A 22,541-nucleotide genomic window follows, 5' to 3' on the forward strand; every position below is an offset into this window, starting at 1 on the left:
TGGCTGGAAGTTAGGGTGAACAGATTTTTTAAATATTTTAGAAAGAGGAAATGAAACTGGGGGATAGGGGATGCGGGATGGATCTTAGGAGAGTGAAGAGGGTGAATACGGCCAAAATTATTATATAAATTTCTCAAAAAATTAACAAAATGAGAACAAATACATACATATAAAAGATAGGAAGTGGCTGAAGAGACACCTAACATGTCCACATACACAAGCACACGTGTTCACACATTTTCACACACAAACACACATATCACAAAAATAACATAAATGAATAAATAAATGCTGGTGAGAAAGCGGGGTCTGATGACTTGCATAAGAATGGCCCCTATAGATTTATATATTTGAATGCTTTAGTCACCAGGGAGTGGCACTATTTGAAAAGATTAGAAGGATCCTTGGAGGTGGGCTTTAACGTCGCAAAGGCCCATACCAAGCCCTGTGTCCCCCTCTCTGCCCACGCCAAGCCCTGTGTCCCCCTCTCTGCCCATGCCAAGCCCCGTGTCCCCCTCTCTGCCTTTGGATCTGGATGTAGCTTTCAAAGACTGCTCCAGCACCATGCCTGCTACCATGCTTCCTGTCGTGAGGATAACGAACTAACCGTCTGAAACTGCCAACGAGACCCCAGTTAAATGCTTTCTTTTAGAAGAGTTGCCTTGGTCATGGTGTCTCTTCAGAGCAATGGAGCAGTGGCTGAGACATGGGGAAAAAGAATTCTTACGCATTTTTGGCAGGGATGTAAAGTAGTACAGATGCTATGGGGGAAACCTGAAAATAGATCTAGCCTGTGGTTCAAGTGTCCTTCTTCTGGGACTATAGCCAAAGAAATCTCTGCATGACCATCCTGGCATCATGCAGAATATCAACAGCTCAGATGCCAACAGCAGGTGAATGGACAAAAGATAAACATGGTGACCTTGACCATGGCCTCCCTTTCTCTCCTCTCTGCCTCGAGGGTTCTGGGACTGCACAAGTGCACCACCATACTCATTTTACAAGGTGCTGGAAATGGAACCTAGCACTCTACCAATTGAAGCACACGCCCACCTCTGCCCTGACATTTAGATCAGCATACAGCCACTGAGGCACAGCTGCAGGCTGACCAGGTACTGGAGGGGATGGACACAGCACAGCCTAGAAGATGGGAAGTTCCTTCGTATTCCCATTGGAAACTCCAGGTCTACGAAGCTCTGCCTGCATGCCGCCGGCACACAGCTGTGTGCTGTCATCGCAGGACAGAGACTTCAAGGCTGGGTTTCCCCACTGTGAAGCTAGCACATGTACATCTAAAACAACTCAATTATAAAGCCAGGAACAGAATGAGAAGGCACCTGTCCACACCAGTAATAGTCTCATACCCTGACACAGGCCATATATATCCCAAACACCACACACATAAACACACATCACACACCCTACCACACACTACCCCCACATCACATACAAACACATACTTCACACACCACATACACACACTCAGTCATTACTCTCTACAGACACACCACACACCACACACATGACAAACACGCACATATACACCACACACTACAAACACACAGCACACACAAAGTCACTTCTCAAACTGGCACATTACATTCTACACCAATCACCACACTCACAACACACACACACACACACACCTCATTACAGATGCACCGCGAAAGCCCACACTATTAAATCACTCCAGTGACACATTCTACCTCACACGCTCCACACTGCACAAACACCCACGTCTCATACACTCAGATACACTGTATATGAGTTATGTCTCTGAAGAGTGTCGACTTCTTTCTGAAACACGGACTGTGAGTGGACCAGTTCCTGGAACTCCTGGCTGACCTCAAGGATGACGACAGGGGACAGAGTGGGAGTGTGGCGATGGGGACAAGGTGCCGCAGTCACTCGGCCTTGGCAGATGGCTGTCATGGAACGGCGTGGCAGTGAATCAAAGGCTCACTGTGGGTACAAGTAGGGCTGTGACATGAAGGGCCACGTGGCATTCTGCAAGCCCACGGCCAGGTTGGACTATAAAGCCATCTCTCTTAAAATCTGTGGTGCAAGCCAGCAGAGGGGAAGTGGCTTGGGGTTGTCTGTCAAGTTGCAGAGTGACACAAGACCCAAGTCCCCAGGATCGCCTCGAGAGAGCCCTTTTCTCCCATGGTGTCTATCTGTAAAATGTTCTGCTTTTTATCTGGGACCATGATGCCAACAGTTAGGATTCTCCAGAAAAGCAGTCCGGTAGGATGTGTACACATATGTACCCACGTGTGACACAAACGCATCTTCCAGGAGGGACTGACCCGTGCATGGAGGCAGTATGTCAAAACCATGTGCAGTTAAGGCCCCAACTGAAGTCTGAAGCCATCCGCACCACTGCCAAAGACAGTTAGCCAGAGAGTGCTCTCTTCCAGGAGTGTCCTCTGAACAGCCTATTCATGCCCTCGGGGGTTGGAGAAAACCCCACACGGGCCAGCCATCTAACTCAGCAGTCAGATGTTGATCACACCCAAACACTCTGAGAGGCATGCTGAGAATGAGGCTCAGAAAGTGCCTGAGTACCCCAAGGCTCAGCCTGGAAGACACCGCATAATCAGACACCTGCTGACATCTCCATGGAAAATGCATCCTCATCTCCAGCCAGCTCTGTGTGCTCAGCCCGCTCTCCTGCACACTCACCTGCACACGCTTGTCTAACTCCATCCTTCAGGAATGATTGCAGAATGAGGATTCCCTAACTCCCCTGTTCCCGCTGAGTTTCTGAATTGCTTTTCTCTCCTCAGGCAGCAATACACAAGGGAAGACTTCTAGTCAACAAACCTGAAGCGAGAGCTGCTTCCCTCAGAAGTAGCAGGCAGAGAAGCTTGTCTGTGGTGGAGTCCAGGGGCCTGGAGACCCACTGTGAAAGCCGAGTGTCTGAGCTTTAAAGTCCAGATACAGAGCAGCAGAATGGATAAGGTCCCTAGCACAGTAGACCGAGGAAAGACCTCCATCACAGCAGAGAGAGCTAGAGCCTCCATCAGAACAGACAGGGGTAGGCATTGCATCACAGCAGATAAGGGTGAGGCCGTCATCAGGGAGAAGGGGGCCTGGACAGCTAGCTGCTTCTGGCTGGGAATCTTTGAGGGAAAAGAAGCATCATTGAAAGACAGGTTTCAGCTGAGCATGCTGGAGCACACACCTGTAATCCCAGTGCTCTGGGAGGCAGAGGCAGGGTGCATCACTGTGAGTTCGAGGCCAGCCTGGTCTACAGCGTGAGTCCAGACCAGCTAAGGCGAGAGAGAGAGAGAGAGAGAGAGAGAGAGAGAGAGAGAGAGAGAAGACAGATTTTAGGGATACCTCGGGAATGCTGTTGGTGGAATCACTCTTAGAAAAGCCTGTCGTTAGCAGTAGGCGCCCTGGTCCCTCTCAGTCTGTGAGAGTGATCTGAGGTTGGAAAAATTGTCACAGGGACTTGGGGCTACCCTGTTCTGTCAGGAGGATGGCTTTCCTGGGGAATGGAGGTGCAGATGCTGTGAAAATGCCCCTCCATCGGCCATGGCAGTGATAGTTAGGGCCTCAGCATTTTTGTGAGGTTAGACACTGGCCAAGGAGTTGCACTGTTACCCTGGCCACAGGAAGTAGCTATAGAAACAGCTACCGAAGCATCTTCAACTGCAGCCACTTCTTCCTTCTTTAACGGGATATTGCAGGAGTCAAACACACTGAGACACACTCATTCCCATTGCACTTGGGGAGAGAAATGGCCTTTTCCCCCAGCGGTGTCTGAGACACTACACAAATTTGGAAGGCTAGGCGAGTGTGTCCAGAGCTCAGGGGGAATGGTGCTGCCACTGAGAAGCCAAGGCAGGCAGAGCCCTGCAGCCCAGTCCAGGCAGGGCTCATGACCCTGAGGGCTTGTGTTTCTCACCAGGCAACAGAGAAGGCCAAGGCCAGCCAAGTCCTGCCTTTCCAAGTAAGCCGCGTCCTGCTCCAAACTCATCTTCTGTAGGCAAGAAAGCACATTAGAAAAGGTAACGGGGCCTGGGAATTTAGCCCCGCTCTGCTTTCTCCCCTCCTTCCTCCTCCCCAAGCTGGTCTAGAGACCTTTTCCTTTGTAACTGACAGTTGTGCAATTCCCTTCCAAAGATTCTCATTTCTCCCTTTCTCCCAACATGGCCGGTGAGGCTTGCCCAGAGCACAGGAGCACTCTAGGGTGTGATAGAGGTGGCTGAGCTAAGGCGGGCAAGACACAGGAACCAGGACCTGGCAGGCACAGGGGGCTGGGGGCTGGGAGGGTCCCAGCCTTGTAGCTCTGAGAGGAATGGGGGTCGGGGCAGGAGTCCAGGGGTCCAGGGGGCTTGGCTTACCAGCTCAAACTGGTAGTCAGTTAATTTCAGATAGTTGTGTTAACACTAGTCATCTCCAGGGAAGTCATATTAATAAGGATTCCCCATATCCTCTGGCCATCTAGGTAGGCGTCTACCCAAGCCCGGCCCTGCACCCGGTTCGGGTTCGGTATGTGCAGCTGTTGTGTCCTGGAGCACGTAGAATTCGAGGGACAGACGCAGGACCCTGGGGTCAGGGTCCGGGTTGTGGGGGGTCGGGGGAGGTTAGGGTCCGGTGCGTGTGTATGCGTGGGAGGATGGGAGGGTGATCGGTGGAGGAGTAGGGGCAGAGGAAACCCAGAGAGCCGAAGAGCCCCAGCTGGGGTCCGTGGGTCCGGACAGCGCGGGTGCGACAGACTGGCAGAGAGGCTGGGCGGGGCCGTGGCCCGGGGCGGGGACATGGCTGGGGACCGCGGTGCTGCCGGGACCCGCCGGCTGAAGCTCTGGCTTGGGGTAGGGGCGGCGGGAGGCGGGGTGGCTTCGGGCCCCGCCCCGGAGGGCCGTTGCAAAAGTTTGCCCTTCGGATCCTTTTGGGCAGAGTCTGGGCGGGCGAGTTCAGGGGCAGCGAGACCCGGGTGCTGAGCGAGGTGGCTGGACGAGCAGAGTCAGAGAGACCCGAGGCCACGAGCGAGCGACTCCGGAGCCCCGAGCCTGCAGTCTCAGCTGAGACCCGGCAGCATGCAGCCAGCCCAGGCGCACCCTAAGGACCGAGGTGAGCCGCGGGACCCGGACAGGGTATCGCAAACCTGAGCAGCTGGGAGAGGTCCACCGGGACCATTTTTTGGATAATATTCCAACCAAGTCGGGGCACTACAGTGACCTGGACTCGCGAATGCCTCGCATCCGCACCTCCTCCCCTTTTCCAGCTATTCGCTGTGGGGACGTAGCCGCCTCCCAGGGCTGGTGGAGAGGTACAGGATTCTTTTAAATTACAACCAGGGCTCTTGGAAGGTAAACCCTGCGCGGAGAGAGCGGGCTCTCCCAGGGAAAGTTCCTTGCTTCTCTCGGCTAATGAAGTTATACACTCTTGTGAGAAGAAAACCTGGAGCTGGGGGTGGCTGTGGCTTTCCCCGCTGCGGGAAAGAAAAATCTCTCTTTTAAGTTGTATTGGCTGCAACATTCCAGTTTTCCTAGCATTTCTCAAACTAGGCAATTAAGGATGCCAGGCCTGGAGCTGGAAGACAAAGATGTCTCAATGCAATAACGAGGCTCCCAGGGAAAATCGGTATGTCGGTTCTTAACTGAGAGAGAAGAGAGGGAAGGTGGCCGTTTGCCCTGCCTGTGCACGGACGGACTCTGTGTCCCTGTCTCTCTGGCCTTGGACATTCTGATGCCATATTCCTTGTATTCAGATGTAAGAGGGGTTTCTTGCCAGCTGTTTAAACGGAAGGCTTTGCTCTGAACACCACAGAAAGAGATGTGTGACATCCTGAATGAGAGGAAGGGGGTGTCCTTCCCCGTAATCCCCCACCCCAAATTCCAGAGTCACTCATTGTTCTAAAATCTGCAGTCAGAAGTCTCCAGTATTGCATATCAACGCTTACAAAAATTGGCTTTCAAAGTTCCGTCCTTCACAGGTGAGAACCAGGCAGACAGGGTCAAGAAACTGTAATTCCTAGAAAGTGGAGTAAATAAAGAGTTTCCTATTGCAGGTCAGTGGCTGGCAAGTTGTGGTGGCGGTGGTGGTGAGGATGCTATATGTGGTGTGTGTGTGTGTGTGTGAGAGAGAGAGAGAGAGAGAGAGAGAGAGAGAGTATTGTGCTGCCATAGACCTCTGCAGAGCAGCAGACGCTCACATCCAGCCAGCGTGATTCCGGCCAGCGTGATTCCGTCCACATACACCAGAGAGCCCACTCCCAGGAAGCCCCCTACCGCTCTCTGGGAAGAATGATGTCATAACCACTTACTGGCCTGATGACCTGCTTCCCATGAGTCAGGAACTAGTCCTTCTTCTGGAAAGCCTGAAACTTTGTTCCACAGAACTCTTCCCCAACGCCTACAGGTTATGGGTGTATTTTTGTTACAAGAATAATGAAAATTTGAGTGTCATAATTTTTAAAATGTTGAAGTTCCCTTGTGGTAGTTGACCCCCCCCCTTTTCCATCAAAGGCTAAGAGGCCACTCTTAGACAAGGTGTTTGTGTCACCTGGGATGTGGTGCTGGGGTTCCCTGAATCTTAGAATCATGTCTGTGTTCACAATTCCATGTTTATCAACTGTGGATCTGTGCTATCGTATTCCAAAAGATTTTTTCACAAGCGCTTGGAAGAGGCTCCCAGCAGCCTGACTGTGTCCTTTAATTGGCTGCTATGCTCCTGTCTTTATCTAAACATTCCACCAAGCTCCCAGGCTGGCATTGGAATGCCAGTAGCTACAAGCAATTAGGCTGTAAAGACACTGAGAGCTCTTAGCACCTCCTAGTTAAGGGGCCTTCAACAAGTGGTGCCCACCCCCTCATAAAACCTTATCCCTGAAGGGGTGGGCTGGGACCAATGCCTCTCATCCAGCCTCGCCAGGCTCTGCACTGAGAACCTCAGTTTCCCCCTGTGTTCATTCAGAAGTCACAGGCTCTCATGGGGACTAAATGCGACATACAGAGTGACCAGGATGCACTTCCTGGGCAGGACACCTCATGTTTGCACATGTCCTCAACTTTCCGATGGAAGCTATTTCCACACATCTACATTTGTTTTCTGGAAAGCTTGGCCTTAAGTTGATCCCCAGCCCTTGCCGGGAACAAGCACCATAGGGAGAATTTGAAAAGACTGACTTGCAAGCAAAGGAGAGAGAGAGAAAAAAAAAATACAGCTCTTGCCCCATAATCCACAGACTTCCAACAGACAAGTCTGATGCTTGGGATGGTCATCCGGCACCCAGTGTTCTCGGGACATGGCCTCCATATGGGGTTTCTTGGACCACATCCGAATTCATACATCATCTTGCTAAGGAGAAGAACAAGTACAGCAGACAGCAGGACCTGGAAAGCCCCACCAGGCAGAGGGACTTGTAGCCATGCTTGAAGGAAAAAAGTGGGAAAGCCTTCAGCTGCTTTCATCAGTAACCTTTGTCTTCACTGATGAGCTTGGCTCAGCACACCCAGGGCATAAAGCTCTGTGAGTAAGGCCTCCACTCTGCCCTGACTGTCTCTGGAGGCACAGTGAGGTCCAGCCAGGAAACCAGAGCGAAGGGACTCATTAGCAAAGGAACTTTCCAGGAGTGGGAGCTAGGAACTGGCTATTTCATTTCACGGCTCTTTTAAATGAAAAAGAAAGCAAAACAAACTCTAGCTTTCTAAGAAATGTTGCCCACTGTCAAATACCAAAAGCTTTAGTTCTGTTTGGAGGATGGGGTCCCTGATGCCTCTTCATGCCTGTGAAAGAATGGAGTCCTTCCTCTGACCAAGAGAGATTTCTTTTTCTCTGAGATTTTTGAGAAAGGGAGAAGGGGGAGGGAGAGAGAAAAGAATAAAAGAGGAGAGGTGGGGAGAGGGAGAGGAAGGGAGCACACTGGACGGCGGGGATATTGTCCCTCCTCTTCCTTCTTTTTATAGTTTGTTTACTTTTTAATCTGACATATGGAGAAAGTGAGTCGCTAGCAGGGAAGGCACATCTGGAATCCATCGGACCCCTCTCCCAGGCTTGCATGCCCCAAGGGAAGCTGCTTTTGGATCGGCTGGGGGTGGGGCGGGGTGGGCACGCCTAATACTGGTGGGGGCTCACCCACCATGGGGCCATCTGTCAGAGTGCTTCAAGGAAAGCCGAGTGACCCCAGAGTCCTGGGGCCAAAGCTGGAAGACTCAGTTGACAGGGATGAGGACAGCTCAGACGTATGCAGTTGCTCCAATTAAACAGAGGGACCAAGGACTCCAGTTCAGTCCCCACCGGATCAGAGGGGTCAGGAGAGGGGAGTGAGGAGAGCTGGGGGTGTCAGAGTGCTTGCCAGTGCAAACCTTGGGAGTGCTGTTGAACACAGGCAAGGGGCAGCCTACAAGCCTGTGCTGGGGAGACCAGTGCTGTTGAGGGAGCCCTCTGCCCTAGAGCCCAGTAGGACCTGTCTATCTTGGGATTTTGAAAGACACACAGACTAGTCGGTGTGTGACCACAACCTCAACAACAGATTTCTTAAAAAAAAAAATCCCATGTGCGAGTGTGTGTGTGTGTACCCACTCGTGCCCTCAAGCATGTGTGTGGGAGTACACATGTTCACCTATGCTAACCTGTGTTTGGAGGTCAGAGGACAGCCTCAGGTGTCAGTCCTTGCCTCCCATCTTGTTTGAGGCAGGGTCTCTTGTTCACTATTTTGTATACCAGGTTAACTGGCCCATGCTGGCTAATCTGGGGATTCTCCTGCCTCCGCCTCCCACGTTGTGGGGGAGTTTTGGGATTACAGAAGGGCACTGCCACGCCTGGCTCTACATACCACTGGGGACTCGAGTCCTAGGCTCTCAGCCCCTGAAGAAGGGACTTTACACCCCTATCATCTCCCCGGCCCAAGGGCTTCCACTCATTCCAGAGGAAGTGGATCAGCAGTCCAACTCACACTGTCATTGCCAGCCATAGACTCTATCCTTTCTCCAAAGCATAATGCAAAACTGCCTGCTGAATCCACCTTGCCCTCGGTAGGGATACCTTGACCCTACCAAAGCTCATTTTACAGGCCTATCTGGACAGCTACCTGTCAGAAAGACCTGCGCTTCTGGGTCATGGTTACAGCCAACCCTAGACCCCAGGAGCCCCCTAGAAACCAAAGGGGGTCTGCAAAGATTTGGGCAACTGTTCATAAGGACGTGTGAGAAACGACACTTGGCCATGGGAAAAACTGTCCTCATTGGTAAAGCAGACCTGTAGATGGGGTGTGTAGACACACAGGGATTAAGAGCAAGTGGGATTCGGCTGCATCCACAGACTTGGTTCACGTGAGGATCCTGGGGAGGGAGACGTGTCGAGGTGGCGAATCACATGGGTTCATTCATATACTAAAAGAAACAGCATGTATTCACTCGGGGTGAGAAACCCAGACACTGGTCACACTGGGTGATGGCAGTGGCCAGCAGAGACCTCTTGTGGCCTGTTGCTGATCGGAGCGTTGGTCCCAAGAGTGTTCTGGTTGTTTGTGTGGCGGGCTGGCTTCCTGGTGCACTCAGTGCTTGAAGCACTGAAACCCACACCTAACCCTAAGCATAGCTCCCTGGCGCCCATGGCTCAGGCTTCCTTTTGGTCTGTGAGTGGCACTCCTTCCGCGCGGAGGGAAGAACTGCTATGACCTACTTCTGACCATGGACAGTGATGTGTGTGTGTATCCAAAATCAATCTGGTGTTTAGCCCAGGACTTAGCCCCCAGGATGTGGTCAGCTTCATAATCTCAATGAACCAGAGGAGATATATATATATATGTGTGTGTGTATGTGTGCATGTGTGTTGTGTGTCCCAGAGAGCCAGACAGCTTCAAGTTGAAAACACCTGAGGATCAGAGAATCGTATCCAACAAAAGATGCTCTAGAAAATCTCCACTGCTTTAGAGACAAGCTTTAGCTAAGGGGAACCATAGTCCAGGCTTTAGTGGCAAAGTAGGCTAGCCTGGAGGCCCTTGGCCTCCGCAAGTCCTGGCACGTCTACTATTATTTTTATTGTGGTTATTTAATTGCTAGGCATTTGTTTTTACTGTTGGCTTGTTTTTCTTTCACTCTGCTCAAGCTCTATGCAGGAAGAAAAAGATAATGCTTTTGCAGAGATCCCTGTCTTTCTTGGACTTCTGTTTCTCCCAGAGCAGTGCTCTCACCCTTCTTCACAATGCCGCCTTTAGGGCAGTTCCTCAAGTTGTGGTGATTCCTCCAATCATAAAGTTATTTTCGTTGCTACTTCATAACTGTAATTTTGCAACTGTTATGTATTGAGACAAAGATCTTTGGAGTTTGCCAAAGGAGTCGCAGCCCACAGGTTGAGAACAGCTGTCCTAGCAGGAGTCTGGATCCGCCTAATTTACAGGGACTCTCTCCCCTTCCACTCATGCTTGAGGCAAAAGTCCAAACTTTCCGGGAAGCGATAAGGTGTGTCTGGTGCTGTGGGAGTTTGGGAAAGCAAGACACTGGAAACAACCTGAGTCAGTGTAAGAATGCCCAAGGGCTGGGGCGATGGCTCAGCCAGTATAGGGCACTCCCCTCACGTGTGAGGACCGGAGTTCAGCACTAAGGTGAAAAAGCAGGGTGTAGCGGTACATGCTTGCAATCCCAGTGCTGGGGAGGCCGAGACAGGAGGATTCTAGGGGCCTGCTGGCCAGCCAGTCAAGTCTACTAGATAAGTTCCAGGCCAGTGAGAGACCCTACCCCAAAAACTAACAAACAGAAAAACAAACAGACAAACAGAAAGCCCAACAACCACAACAAACAGACCCCAGGTAGACAGCATCTGAGCGACACCACCTGAGAGTGACCCTGGCTTCCACGCAGACACGTGTGCAGACAAAGGCTAATCTAACATTACTCATCTTCCCTAGAATGAGAAACCTGGAGCTGAACCTCAGTTTTCACCTGTGCTGTGAGCTGGGATGTCAGATGTTGTCCGTTTCCGGGAAACCCCTGATGGCAGAGCAGTAGCCCGGTGATATTTGAAAACCATCCAGGGTGTTTCGGTGTTGTGGGTGGCACGGCTAATCCCATGGCAAGGACAGAGAATAGTGTGGGATGGCTCCTCCAACATCTGTAGGAACTGGCAGTCCCACTATGTAAGTGGGCAAGGCCTCTGGCCAGCTGCTGGGACAGGAGACAGCACCCACAGGACAGGAGGCTGGTCATGATGATGACCTTTCCCACCTTCAGTGTCTAATCTCGACTTAGAATCAGCATGGAAGCATATCCGGGCACGTCTACCCTGTAGATCAGGGTAGCTGAAACGTGGGTGCAGCACTGTTCCAAAGAGTGAGGCGCTGGACTGAGTAAAAAAACCGAGAATGCCAGCTGAGCGCCAGCATTCGACTCTGCTTCCTGACTGTGGCTGTCATGTGACCAGCCACGCAGGCCCCTGCTGCCACGCCTTCTCCACTAGGGCAGACTGCACCCCTGAACTGTGAGCCAAATAAACCCCTCCTTCCCTAAGCTGCTTTTGACAAGTATGTTGTTGCTTCTCAGAAAATTGTGGCTGCTTATAGCTTCCAGTCTTGAAGTGAGAGCTTTTGCAATGTTTTTCTTAAAGTGATGGCATCCTTGAGGAAAGGTCATGTGTATGTTGGGAGGGGGGGGTGGGAGCTGGCCTGGCCCTAGAAGATACCACAGGGTGAGTAAAGTGTGACTTGGGGTTTGACAGATGAGATTTAAACAAACACCAGAAGGGGTGGGTAGGGGGGTGGGGGTACCTCAGTTAGCAGAGTGTTTGCTCAGCAGTTGAGAGTCTCTGAGCCCAGTGCCCAGCACTGTATAAAACAGAGCATGGCAGATCACAGGTGTAATCTCAGCACTTAGGAGGCAAAGAGGCAGGAAGGTCAGAAGTTCAAGGTCATCATAGCAACTTCCAGGTCAGGCTAGGTCACATGATATCCTCTGTCGTCGTCAACGACAACAATAATCAGGTTGGATAAGAGTAGAAAGGATTTTCAGAATTGTCCTGCCTGACTCAGAGAGGAGCCTGGTTGGGTGTGGGAAGGGGCCTTAACGGATGACAGCTGTGAGCCCTCTCTGTGACACTTCAGCCTCAGAGCCACTCTTTGAAGTTAGAAGGAGGCAGGGGAAAGGCTCTGCCAGCCAGCGGCATTAAGCTGACCTTTGCTCATGCCCTCTGTGATCCCAGGCAGCTTATAGATGGACTAGGCCAGGGGCAGTTCCAGGTAGAATGCAGACATTAGCTCAGGCAGTTCCTGGGGATTCCAGAACAACAGGTGCCTCTGGGGGCCAGGAGACTAGAAGATGTCTCTCCCAAGAAGCCAGGGGCCTCTTTCCAACGTCACCACTGCTAAGGCCTCCCAAGAAAGGGCTGGCACAGTGCCCACTGCTATCAGAGGGTCACAGCGAGGCGCAGGCCCCTCTGGAATCACTTCCTCTTCTCAGCCCTGTGGCACCACCTACAGAGGAGACCCTGGAATCCTTCAGGGATTAAAGTCACTGCTGACCCATGGATGAAGCTCCTGGTGGTGGCTAAGGCCCTGCTGTGTTGGTCCATGTGTCTAGGGGCCAAATCAGGACCGGCTGCTAAACACCGAATAAACCCTAAGCAGGTACACAAGGCAGGGCTGTGTCCAATTCACCTCACCGGGACCTCATTAGATATTTAAGAATCCAGTAACTTTAATTTCAAATCAGTGAGTCTAGAGAGGGGATTGGGAGGAGCAGACAGAGATTAGACACTCACAGCTGGACAGAGGAATCAGTTCTAGAGTTCTGCAGCGTGAGGAGTTGGTATGATTCTCACCATGAGGAATTTAAACTTGCAAATGCTTAAGGAGGTCAGAATGCTAATGGCTTTGATTGTTACTGACGTAGGCACCCAGCACCACCACACCACACCACTGAGGAGGCACAATTTGGCGTGTCAACTACAAATAAAACATAAATGGTAAACCCCTGGAACTCAGGCACCGCCCTCATAGCTGCTTTGAGGAGCTTCAGAATCATGGGGGCATATGGAGATGAGCGGTAAGCCAGTTTAACACACCCAAGGGCCATCGTGGCTGCAGGGGTGAGCTTCAGGTTTAGTCACACACCGGTACAAGCATTTGTACCACACACACAGGCACACACTCTGGCTCTCTCTCTCTCTCTCTCTCTCACACACACACACTGCAATCCCTCTTCGTCCTTTCTTCTATTCCCAGCACTGTGAATATGCTAGTTCACACTCGCAGCCCAGACCTCTGCCTTTGAAGCCGCACTCCAAGTTCACGTAACTTCCCTCCTTTTTTCCTTTCCTCCTTTAACCTCAGCAGTAGCTGCTTCCGGGGCAGTTGGCATTCCTCCCTCCTCAGGCTCTGCTCGGGGCAGTGGCCGCAGGGTTCTTGCACAGCCTCAGGCTGCTCTTCCGGCCCTCCCTGGGTAGTTGGGCTGCAGGGCTCTCTGCCAGGTGGGCCAAAGGCCCATCCAAACCCCAGGGGGATGGGTCCAAGGAAGTATGGGGTGCTTCCCAGGTGTCCATCAAAGCCTCGGAAGTCCTTCAGACACCATTCCCTCTGCTGTGCGTCCTGATTTTTCTCTCCTCTTCCTTCCTTCCTTCTCCCGCCTTCCCTCCCTTTTTCTCATCCTGAGAAAAGTCTGATTTCCTCTGCGGCTGGATTTACCAGCCCCCACGTGGTAGGTGAAAACTAACCCAACCCAGTATTTCCTGGAGGTTTCCAAGCGAAAGCTTGCTCGCTTCTGACCTGAGGTGACTAACAGATTCGCACTTTGAGGTCTCTTCTCTGGCAGCTCCAGGCCTCTACTGGCATTCCCTAATCTTAGAGACTTGACTTGTGTTCCAAGCCCTCCCTGCACACCAGCCCTCCACACGCGTTAGCTCCACACTGAGGAGCAGCTAAAGGTGATCCCATGATCCAAACCTCCCTCTGCTTTCATCTCCTTAACAGAGCCTACTTTCAACCTTCTTGCTGGAGCCAGGCCTGCACGCCTGCCGGAACCCACCACCACTATGCCAATTGTTCCCTGAAATGAACGTTCCTGGCGCGCCCTCTCGTGGACTGTGGAGGTAACCATCTGATTGCAGGAAGTCATGGCAACCACGCATGCGCAGGGCCACCAGCCGGTCTTAGGGAATGATACTCTCCGGGAACATTACGATTATGTGGGGAAGCTGGCAGGCAGGCTGCGGGACCCCCCTGAGGGTGGCACGCTCATCACCACCATCCTCTTCTTGGTCACCTGTAGCTTCATCGTCCTGGAGAACCTGATGGTTTTGATTGCCATCTGGAAAAACAATAAATTTCACAACCGCATGTACTTTTTCATCGGCAACCTGGCTCTCTGCGACCTGCTGGCCGGGATAGCCTACAAGGTCAACATCCTGATGTCCGGCCGGAAAACGTTCAGCCTGTCCCCTACCGTGTGGTTCCTCAGGGAGGGCAGTATGTTCGTAGCCCTGGGCGCGTCCACCTGCAGCTTATTGGCCATCGCCATCGAGCGGCACCTGACCATGATCAAGATGAGGCCGTATGATGCCAACAAGAAGCACCGCGTGTTCCTTCTAATTGGGATGTGCTGGCTGATCGCCTTCTCGCTGGGTGCCCTGCCCATCCTGGGCTGGAACTGCCTGGAGAACTTTCCTGACTGCTCTACAATCTTGCCCCTCTACTCCAAGAAGTACATTGCCTTCCTCATCAGCATCTTCACGGCCATTCTGGTGACCATCGTCATTCTGTACGCTCGAATCTACTTCCTGGTCAAGTCCAGCAGCCGCCGTGTGGCCAGCCACAACTCTGAGAGGTCCATGGCCCTGCTGCGGACCGTGGTGATTGTGGTGAGCGTGTTCATCGCCTGCTGGTCCCCCCTCTTCATCCTCTTCCTTATCGACGTGGCCTGCAGGGTGAAGGAGTGCTCCATCCTGTTCAAGAGTCAGTGGTTCATCATGCTGGCCGTCCTCAACTCGGCCATGAACCCTGTCATCTACACGCTGGCCAGCAAAGAGATGCGGCGGGCCTTCTTTCGGCTGGTGTGCGGCTGTCTGGTCAAGGGCAAGGGGACGCAGGCCTCGCCCATGCAGCCTGCCCTGGACCCCAGCAGAAGCAAATCGAGCTCCAGTAACAGCCACTCTCCAAAGGTCAAGGGAGACCTGCCCCACGGGGCCACCTCGTCCTGCAGCGTTGACAAAAACAGATCGCTTCACAATGGGGCACCCTGCAAGTGACCGTCTCCACAGGGCAGGCTCTGCACTTATTTATTGCATGCATTACTCCCACATGGGGCCTTGGAGACCTTGACTTTGGAGGGCTGCTTGATGTGGCCAGACAGTGTGGGCGTCTCCTGGGGAGGGCACCCAGGGAATCACCAACACGTTTCAGCCCAGACTTGGACGTGCCTTATCGGTTGCACGCTCCATCCTTCCGAATGTACAGAGCTGCTGACATCATCCGCTGCCTCCCGCTGCCACTTCCGGTCCAGGAGGAGGGCAGGCCATGCGGGGGCGTCTTGGGATGATGTCTTGTTATTTTCACACTACATTTATTCTTTCATAGAATGGGTGCTCGTGTATGTGTTTGTCTGTTGCTGTGTCGCACGGGGTGTGCATACCCCAGGTTTTCCTAGGTGGAGCCCTCGAGAAGCGTCAGCCCTCCACACGTTATGTAACTGTTTCTCCAAACTTGCCCACCCCGCTGTGCCAGGCTTAAGGTCACCATGTGGTGAGCTGATTCGCCTTTTCCAGTGCCGGTGCCCTGGTGTTTTAGATCATAGCCGTGAAAGGGTTACTAAAGTCCTGTTGTCTCAAAAGCCTCACCCAAGAGCAGCCCAGGCATATGGGTCCTACCCTCACGTCCCTGTGTCTCTCTTAAGCCACCCGAGAGCCAAATGATGTGGTAATTCAGGCATTTTCTGAAAATCACAGAAAAGCCAGCCAGGATCTCTTGGAATCCGGTAGATCACTAAAGAAGGTGGCCACACGGTGAGGCAGGGTGTTCTCCAGCGTGGATCACCGTTCCGAGGGACTGGAGTCCACCTGCTGCACGCAGGAGTTCCAGCGGTGAAGTTTCCATCAGCCTTACTAGATCAGGCTGAGGTGATCCTATCAGAAGAACGAAATGCCAATCATCCCCTTTGCTGTCACTGACAAGGAGCTGGAGCTATCAGAAAAGCCTCTCAACTCCCTCAACGTAGACCCTGACCAGGACCATTCAGTGAGAGGACTCCGCCAGGCTAGGGAGCATGATGTCCATCCCCATTCCCTTCCGATGGACGATCTGCTTCCCTCCACCTGGACCTGCTTTCGTCTGTCACCTTGTAAAGGAAAAGCTCAGAAGATACCCCTGAACATCCCCTCCACAAGGGCTCGGCCCACGGGACACACAGATGGAAAGGGGGTGTGTTGGGGGAGTGGCCAGCTCCCAGAGAAGCCTTCAGAGGGACTCACTTGGGGAACCTCATCCCAGAGCTCCCCATAAGGTGATTAGCATCTGAGACCATTGCCTTGTGAACCCTGCAAGGCAGTCTTTACACACCGGGAACCTTTCAAAAGCTGAGTTCACTCTTGGTAGTTACATAAGCGTTGGTTCTGGCTTAGGGGCATTTCATGGGTTCTAGGTAACCATGGGCTGACTGATTAAAGACTTTCCTCATGTCATGCTTGATGAACATAGCATGATGCTGAGGTGTTCTGCTGGGGCGTTGCTCTGCTCTTTTCTCTACATCACTGAGAAAATAACTTATTCGCTTGTTGCAGGGCATGGACAAAAACCCAAAGCAGTCTTGGGAAAGGGAAGCATGAAGGTGCAGGCTTAAGGAAAAATAAATAAGTAACAGCTATGTGGGTAGGGGAGTTGAGGTGGGAAACAAAGGGCTTGAGGAAGTGCTCTTCCATACTTGAAATGCTCTGGGGCCATGGATCTGGCATTAAGTAATACATGACACGTGACCCCGACTTTGTGAAATCCTGTGTCTGCCTCCTTCAGCAGCCTGTGGGGAGCCATGCCCACCATTCCCACCAGGAGGCTACATTTGTGGCACGGCAGACTGTCAAGGAACTGAAATTAAAAACACACTAAAACCTAACCATGCTCACCTGACACCTGCAAAACTGACCGATCACCGTGATGCCAGTGCACACATCTTCACTAGCCATCCAAACAGAGTTTAGACATAAGGGGTGCCCAAGCCCTCACCCTAAAGGTCAGAAACAAGTGACTCGACACCAGAGAACCTGAGGCCCACCCAACGTAGTAAGCAACCTTTACAGCCTGCAGGTTCTGTGTGTTAATAGGAAATAAAACCAAAGCCTTCCTATAAACTCCCTCTAGAGGTCTGTGGGGCAGACTGTCCTGCTGTTTTTCAGTAGACACACGGAGGGTACAGGGGTTGGTCTTGCTTCTCTCCTGGTACCTGGTCTCACGGGATTCAGGACCACATTTTGAAACCCTTTATCCCTTTATTCCCCAGCTCCATCTTGTAGATGGTGTTAGAATGAAGCTTTAGTGTACTGGATGCTGCTGATGCCAGTCTGGGTAGATACTGTTTTACTGTTGTTGGTAGTGGTGAGTGTGTGTGTGCGTGCACACTTGTGCATTACTGAGTATGCAAGGAGAGAGGCCAGATGTTGCTCTCCACCTTACTTTTTGGGAGAGAGTCTCTCACTGGAACTGAAGCTATCTGTTTCGGCTAGACTGACTGGCCAGCAAGCCCGCAGGATCGTCCTTTCTCTTGCTGGCATTACCGGCAAAACGGCCATGTGTGGCTTTTACATAGGTGCAGGCCATCCCCCATGAAGCCATTTCCCAGCCAGATCCTAGGTTTCGAAGAATGGCGATAGCCCCTTTGTAGGGAAGAAATCACAAAAGTTATCAAATAAAAACGTAGTGCAACCAGAGACTGGGCTCGGCGTGCTGGTGGCCGCAGAGGGCGAGCGAGCCAGCAGAAAGGGCTCACTGTGTTTCCAGTGCTAAGTGCCAGCCCCTAACCTGCATCCCACACAAAGAGGACCCGTGTTTGGCTTGCTGTTCTGGTGAGGCCACAACCTGTAGTGACAATCCCCCGTGCAGCCTTCCCACCGCCTGGCACCTCTGACCCGCCCCCGGCCACCAAGGCTCCAGTCAAGTGTTTCTGCCAAGTTACTTTTTTTTTCCTCGTGAGGAAAAACAGAACACCTCCTTTCTAGAGAAAAGTTTCAGTCTTGTCCTCTTGTCTTCTGTGAAGCGTTACAAGACCCAGGGCTGGCGAGCTGGCTCGGCAGACAACGGTACTTGCCTCCAAACTCAACGGCCTGAGTTCCATACCCAGGACCCACATGACAGGAGAAAAGTGATGCCCACAAGTTGTCCTCTGACCTCTACCCATGCTTTATGGCACCCACACACACAAAAGCATAAGCCCCATCATGCCTATCATGCAAACAAGAGACCCTTTTCACAGTAGCCTTTATTGCCAACAGACTTACACCTACAGTCACTGACACAATTAACTATTTGAAAATGGTTTCTTCTCTCAGTCTTTGAGCCATGGTTATCCTGTGTGCTGGGAGAGAGCCGTTCACAGAAAGGTGCATCTTAGAGAAAACGTCTAATTACATCGCTGGCTCCATGCTTTGGAAACTGTATGGACAAATGCAAAAACCTCATCACCCCAAATGCTTTTAGTGTCTAAGTCGGGGGGGGGGGGTGAGCAGAGGGGCTGCTATGGAATCAGAGGTGCATCGACGGCTGTGCGGATGATGAAGGCACACATTCTGGGACCTAGTCATAACCGGAAGAGCAGCAGTGTCTAGAGGAGTTGGCCTGCCGCCTGCTACACCGGGGCCATGGGGAGGGGATGCTACTCACGGCCTCCTCTTGCTCATCCCAGAAGCTCGGGTGTGATGTTTCAGGCCCACGGTGAAGGCCATGAGCCTGGAAGCAACATCACGGAGGTGAGGGAATCCAGGCCAATTACCTTCACCTGTTACATCTTGGGAATCTCCAAAAGTTCGTCAAATCATCTAAGTTTTATGGTAGAAAAATGAGAGAAAACTTGAAGTTGGTTTTATAGTTCTGCTCCTCATGGGTGACTTAGGGAGCCAATTCCATGCCAGTATCAAAGTAGAAAGGGAGGCTGGCCATATGCACAGACAGACTGCTGTTACAGCAATTGCTTGTGTTTCACAAAAGTTAACAGAAACAAAAAAAAAACCTCAAATATTCACATATCAATATGTATAACTGGCCATCCAGGTGCTTTTGAAAAGCTAGTAAAATACCTTGTCACATATTACATTTACCGAGCCATCTCCGACATCCGGGGACTTTAGACGTTAAATGATTCACTCTGAATACAAAGAAATCCACATAATTTCACAATACGCAGAAACAAGTTACCCCCAAAAGTCAGCCGAACAGAGAAACACTCAATTGGCAACTCACACGTAGTGTTCAAAAGAAGAAAATGGAGGAAAAGGAACGCATTGTCCCGGGACAGGGTGGTCCGCTCGTCTCTGCCTTGGGAGCTGTTGCGTGGCTCCAGCGTGAGTGACTTTGGTTGTGGTGAAGGTGTTTCCTCCAGCGTGAACCTGGGGCAGCTCAGGTTCAGGTTCACTCCACAGGCACGGTCCTCTACGGACAGTGGGCACGCAGAGCTGTTCGTTTCCTGCGCTTTCTCTCTTTCATCCTAAGAGAGGAATCATAGGTGTGTTTGGTGGGGGGCTGGGGGGACCTCAGGGACTCACTTACCCAGCCCATCTGAGACAGCAGCGAGAGGAAAGGAGAGCTCACTCAGCCCACTCTCCAGCCATCTGCTGACACCAGCAGTTCCCGTGAAGGGTTACAGCTTGAACTTTCGCACCGGGCTCCTCCGGGCTCTACAGCGCCACCTACCGTGCAAAGCCTTCAGCACCCCGGCTCAGTCCTGAGCACTGAAAGGCCTCCCTCATCCCAACACTTCCTGGTGTGTGTGTGTGTTGGGGGCGGGGTTTCTACTAGATTATAAACAAGTCCCCGCAGGGCCTGCTACACAGAATACAAAAATGTGGCCAGGAAGGCTGGCAAGCCAAGTCAGGTTGTGCCTAGGCTGTACCAACAAAAGATGAGGGGTCTGTGGGTGTTTCCCCTTCTCTTTTTCTTCTGTCCAACACCTGCCTCTTCCCTGTCTTCTGCTGGCTGCTCCCCACCTTCTGTTTAGTTCTGTGGAGACACATCCTCACACAGCCTAGGTTAGCCTTGAACAGCTGACCCTCCAGCCTCCACTGCCCACGTGCTGGAGTTAGGGACGTGCACCACCTACACCTGGCTTGCTTTCCCTCCGTCACAGAGCAGACCTGCATGTGGACACACACGAGCTGAAGTGCACATTCCATCTGAATGGAGGAAAGTTTGTGTGTGTGTGTGTGTGTGTGTGTGTGTGTGTGTGTGTACGTAATACACACATGCAGTTCACGCTCAAAAGCCCTGGTATAAAGTTCCATTTTTTTTTTTTCCTGGCTGCTATAAAATGTGCCAGTTTTAAAACTGTGCATTTGTTGCTTGCAAACTTATAAATATGTATAAACCCCATTATAAATAAATCTCGTCTGGCAGATGGCATTTTATCTCCCAGCCACAGTTGCAGAGAGTTATAAGTACTTATTAATTCTCCATTTTTTTAAATTCACAGCATGGACCTGGGATCTACAACATGACATGGTGTGAAAATTTCTTCAAAAAGGAGGGGAGGGGAGGGTGGGTCCACCAGTAAGTCAAGGAAGGGCTGAAAACCCACCAGTCGGTGTCAAAGCCAGGACCCTTGACTTAACATGCCCTCATGCTGAAAAATGCAAGCGTTCTATTCTCACACTAGGCTCTCGAGTCTAAAGCTCAAGGGGCAGAGCCCTGAAACTTATGTGTGGACCAGGCAGCTTCCGTGCCTGCCCCCCGCTCTGAGACTGATTATCACAAACACCAAACTGCACCCCAGAATGTCCCAGCTCACAGACTGCATGCAGCTGTGCGGTTGTGCACAGGACTGGGCAGAACTTGCTGGAGACGGCCTTCCATCCATGCTGGCTGACAGAGCTCCGCCCTGCCCCACCCGCTGGCTACCTCAGGTGTGTTCAGTTCTGCTCCCGGGCTCAACAGGGGGTAGAAACGTGTTTCACCAGGAAATCATTCCTTATCAGCTGCATCCCTCCTGACCACTGGGATCATTTCCAAAATAAGCTCTGTGTGCCCAAATCCCCTCTGGAGAGCTCCCTTTTGGTAGAATAGCAGCTAAGTCACCAACCACAAGTCCTGTCTCTTTCACACAAATGACTCAGTCTTTTGTGTGTTTTGAAATGTGAAGCATGAGGAGAACCAGACTGCTTGTGGCTGCCATGGGGGTGAGCTACACGTTTGCGCCCCAAAGGACCTTAGTAAGTCCTGAATTCTTTTCTAGATCTAGCCAGTGACCATCGGCCTGGCTCCTGCTTCTTCACCCGACAAACAAGAGCTCCCCTATCTGAACCATCCTTGAAATGCTGGCCCATTATCCCAGACAAAGCCAAGATTTCTAGGTTTGTAATATGTTCCAGGAGTGGGGTTTACCTACATTCTCTTTCTTGGAAAACACTTCAAAAGTTCCATGAGAACTAGCACCACACAGATTTTTCTGGGCCCACGATCTCCTCTTCCTACTTAAAATCTGGCTGTCACCACCCACAGAAGCCATTTCTAGATGGCATTGCCACCTTGGGTCGATGGGGGAAGCCGTGGGGTGTAGCACAAGCCATGGCTTCAAAGAACCCACCGTTCAGAGAGAGCCCATCCTGTTCTAGTCATGCTGGGGCTGAGCTTCATGGGGGTGACCGCTGCTACACCACTGTCTCGGGGAAGCTGGGTTTCCACTCAACTTACTCGTACAAGAAGAGAATGTGGTATTGTCTCTAACTTGGAAATAAGCTGTCCACTCCACAGCCACTCCCATAGGAAGCCAGGTGCTGGGTGCTGCCATGGGAAAGCTTTCCTTTGAAAGAGGGGCCATCTTCAGGACACCAGGATGGACACGGAGCCTGGACATAGGCTCCCTGTGGCCTGAAGCCCACGGGCTGTGGGGAATTCATTCCCCCTTGTCCTTTCCTTCCTTCCAACCTAAGCTTTCCCCTCTGGCCATGGTGTATCACAGCCTTTACTTAGAACTGCCTCTGTTGCTAGGAGAACCTCACAGTTGCCACGTGTGGCCTACTTGGCATCACCCATCTTGTCCACCATCTGAGGTGGCCCATTACAGAAAGCTGCTCATCAAGACTGAGCTCTTGGTCCTTTAAATACAAAAAGAACACCATGGTAACCCAAGGATAGCTGGAGGATTGAGCCATTTGACTATGCTGTTAGCAGACTGCACACCTTATGGTGGAAGGAGAAGTTCAAGAATCAGAGCCAGCCCAGACCAGGATGAGCAGCCCCGTAAGAGGCCGACGGCCCCACCCGCATGGAGAACTATTCGAAGCACAGCTAACTCTCCCAGAAGGGCAAAGGATGGCTTCAGAGCCACTGTGTAAGAGCAGACACAGGCTATTTTAAAACTATTGGGCCCATCATGTGCCACTAATCATTGCAGAGTGTTGGGTGGAGTAGT

The 22,541-nt window shown here is 51.8% G+C and overlaps 2 protein-coding genes across 3 annotated transcripts in view; one reads left to right on the top strand and one right to left on the bottom strand.

Annotated features, from left to right (window-relative positions):
• Positions 1–4,766: 4,766 nt before the first annotated feature.
• S1pr3 (sphingosine-1-phosphate receptor 3) lies at positions 4,767–20,554 on the top strand. The gene is made up of 2 exons (XM_021654308.2): positions 4,767–5,082; positions 13,913–20,554. The coding sequence occupies exon 2, from the start codon at positions 14,056–14,058 to the stop codon at positions 15,184–15,186; it is 1,131 nt and encodes a 376-aa protein (XP_021509983.1). The 5' UTR covers positions 4,767–5,082; positions 13,913–14,055; the 3' UTR covers positions 15,187–20,554.
• Positions 18,384–22,541, bottom strand: part of Shc3 (SHC adaptor protein 3) — a 132,420-nt gene continuing 128,262 nt past the window's right edge. For both annotated transcript variants that reach the window (XM_060372583.1, XM_021654306.2), the window contains one exon: positions 18,384–19,622. The gene's annotated coding sequence lies outside the window, so the exon portion shown is untranslated. The remainder of the gene's footprint in view (positions 19,623–22,541) is intronic.

This window comes from Meriones unguiculatus, chromosome 19, assembly GCF_030254825.1.
Source record: "Meriones unguiculatus strain TT.TT164.6M chromosome 19, Bangor_MerUng_6.1, whole genome shotgun sequence".
Taxonomy (NCBI): Eukaryota; Metazoa; Chordata; class Mammalia; order Rodentia; family Muridae; genus Meriones; species Meriones unguiculatus.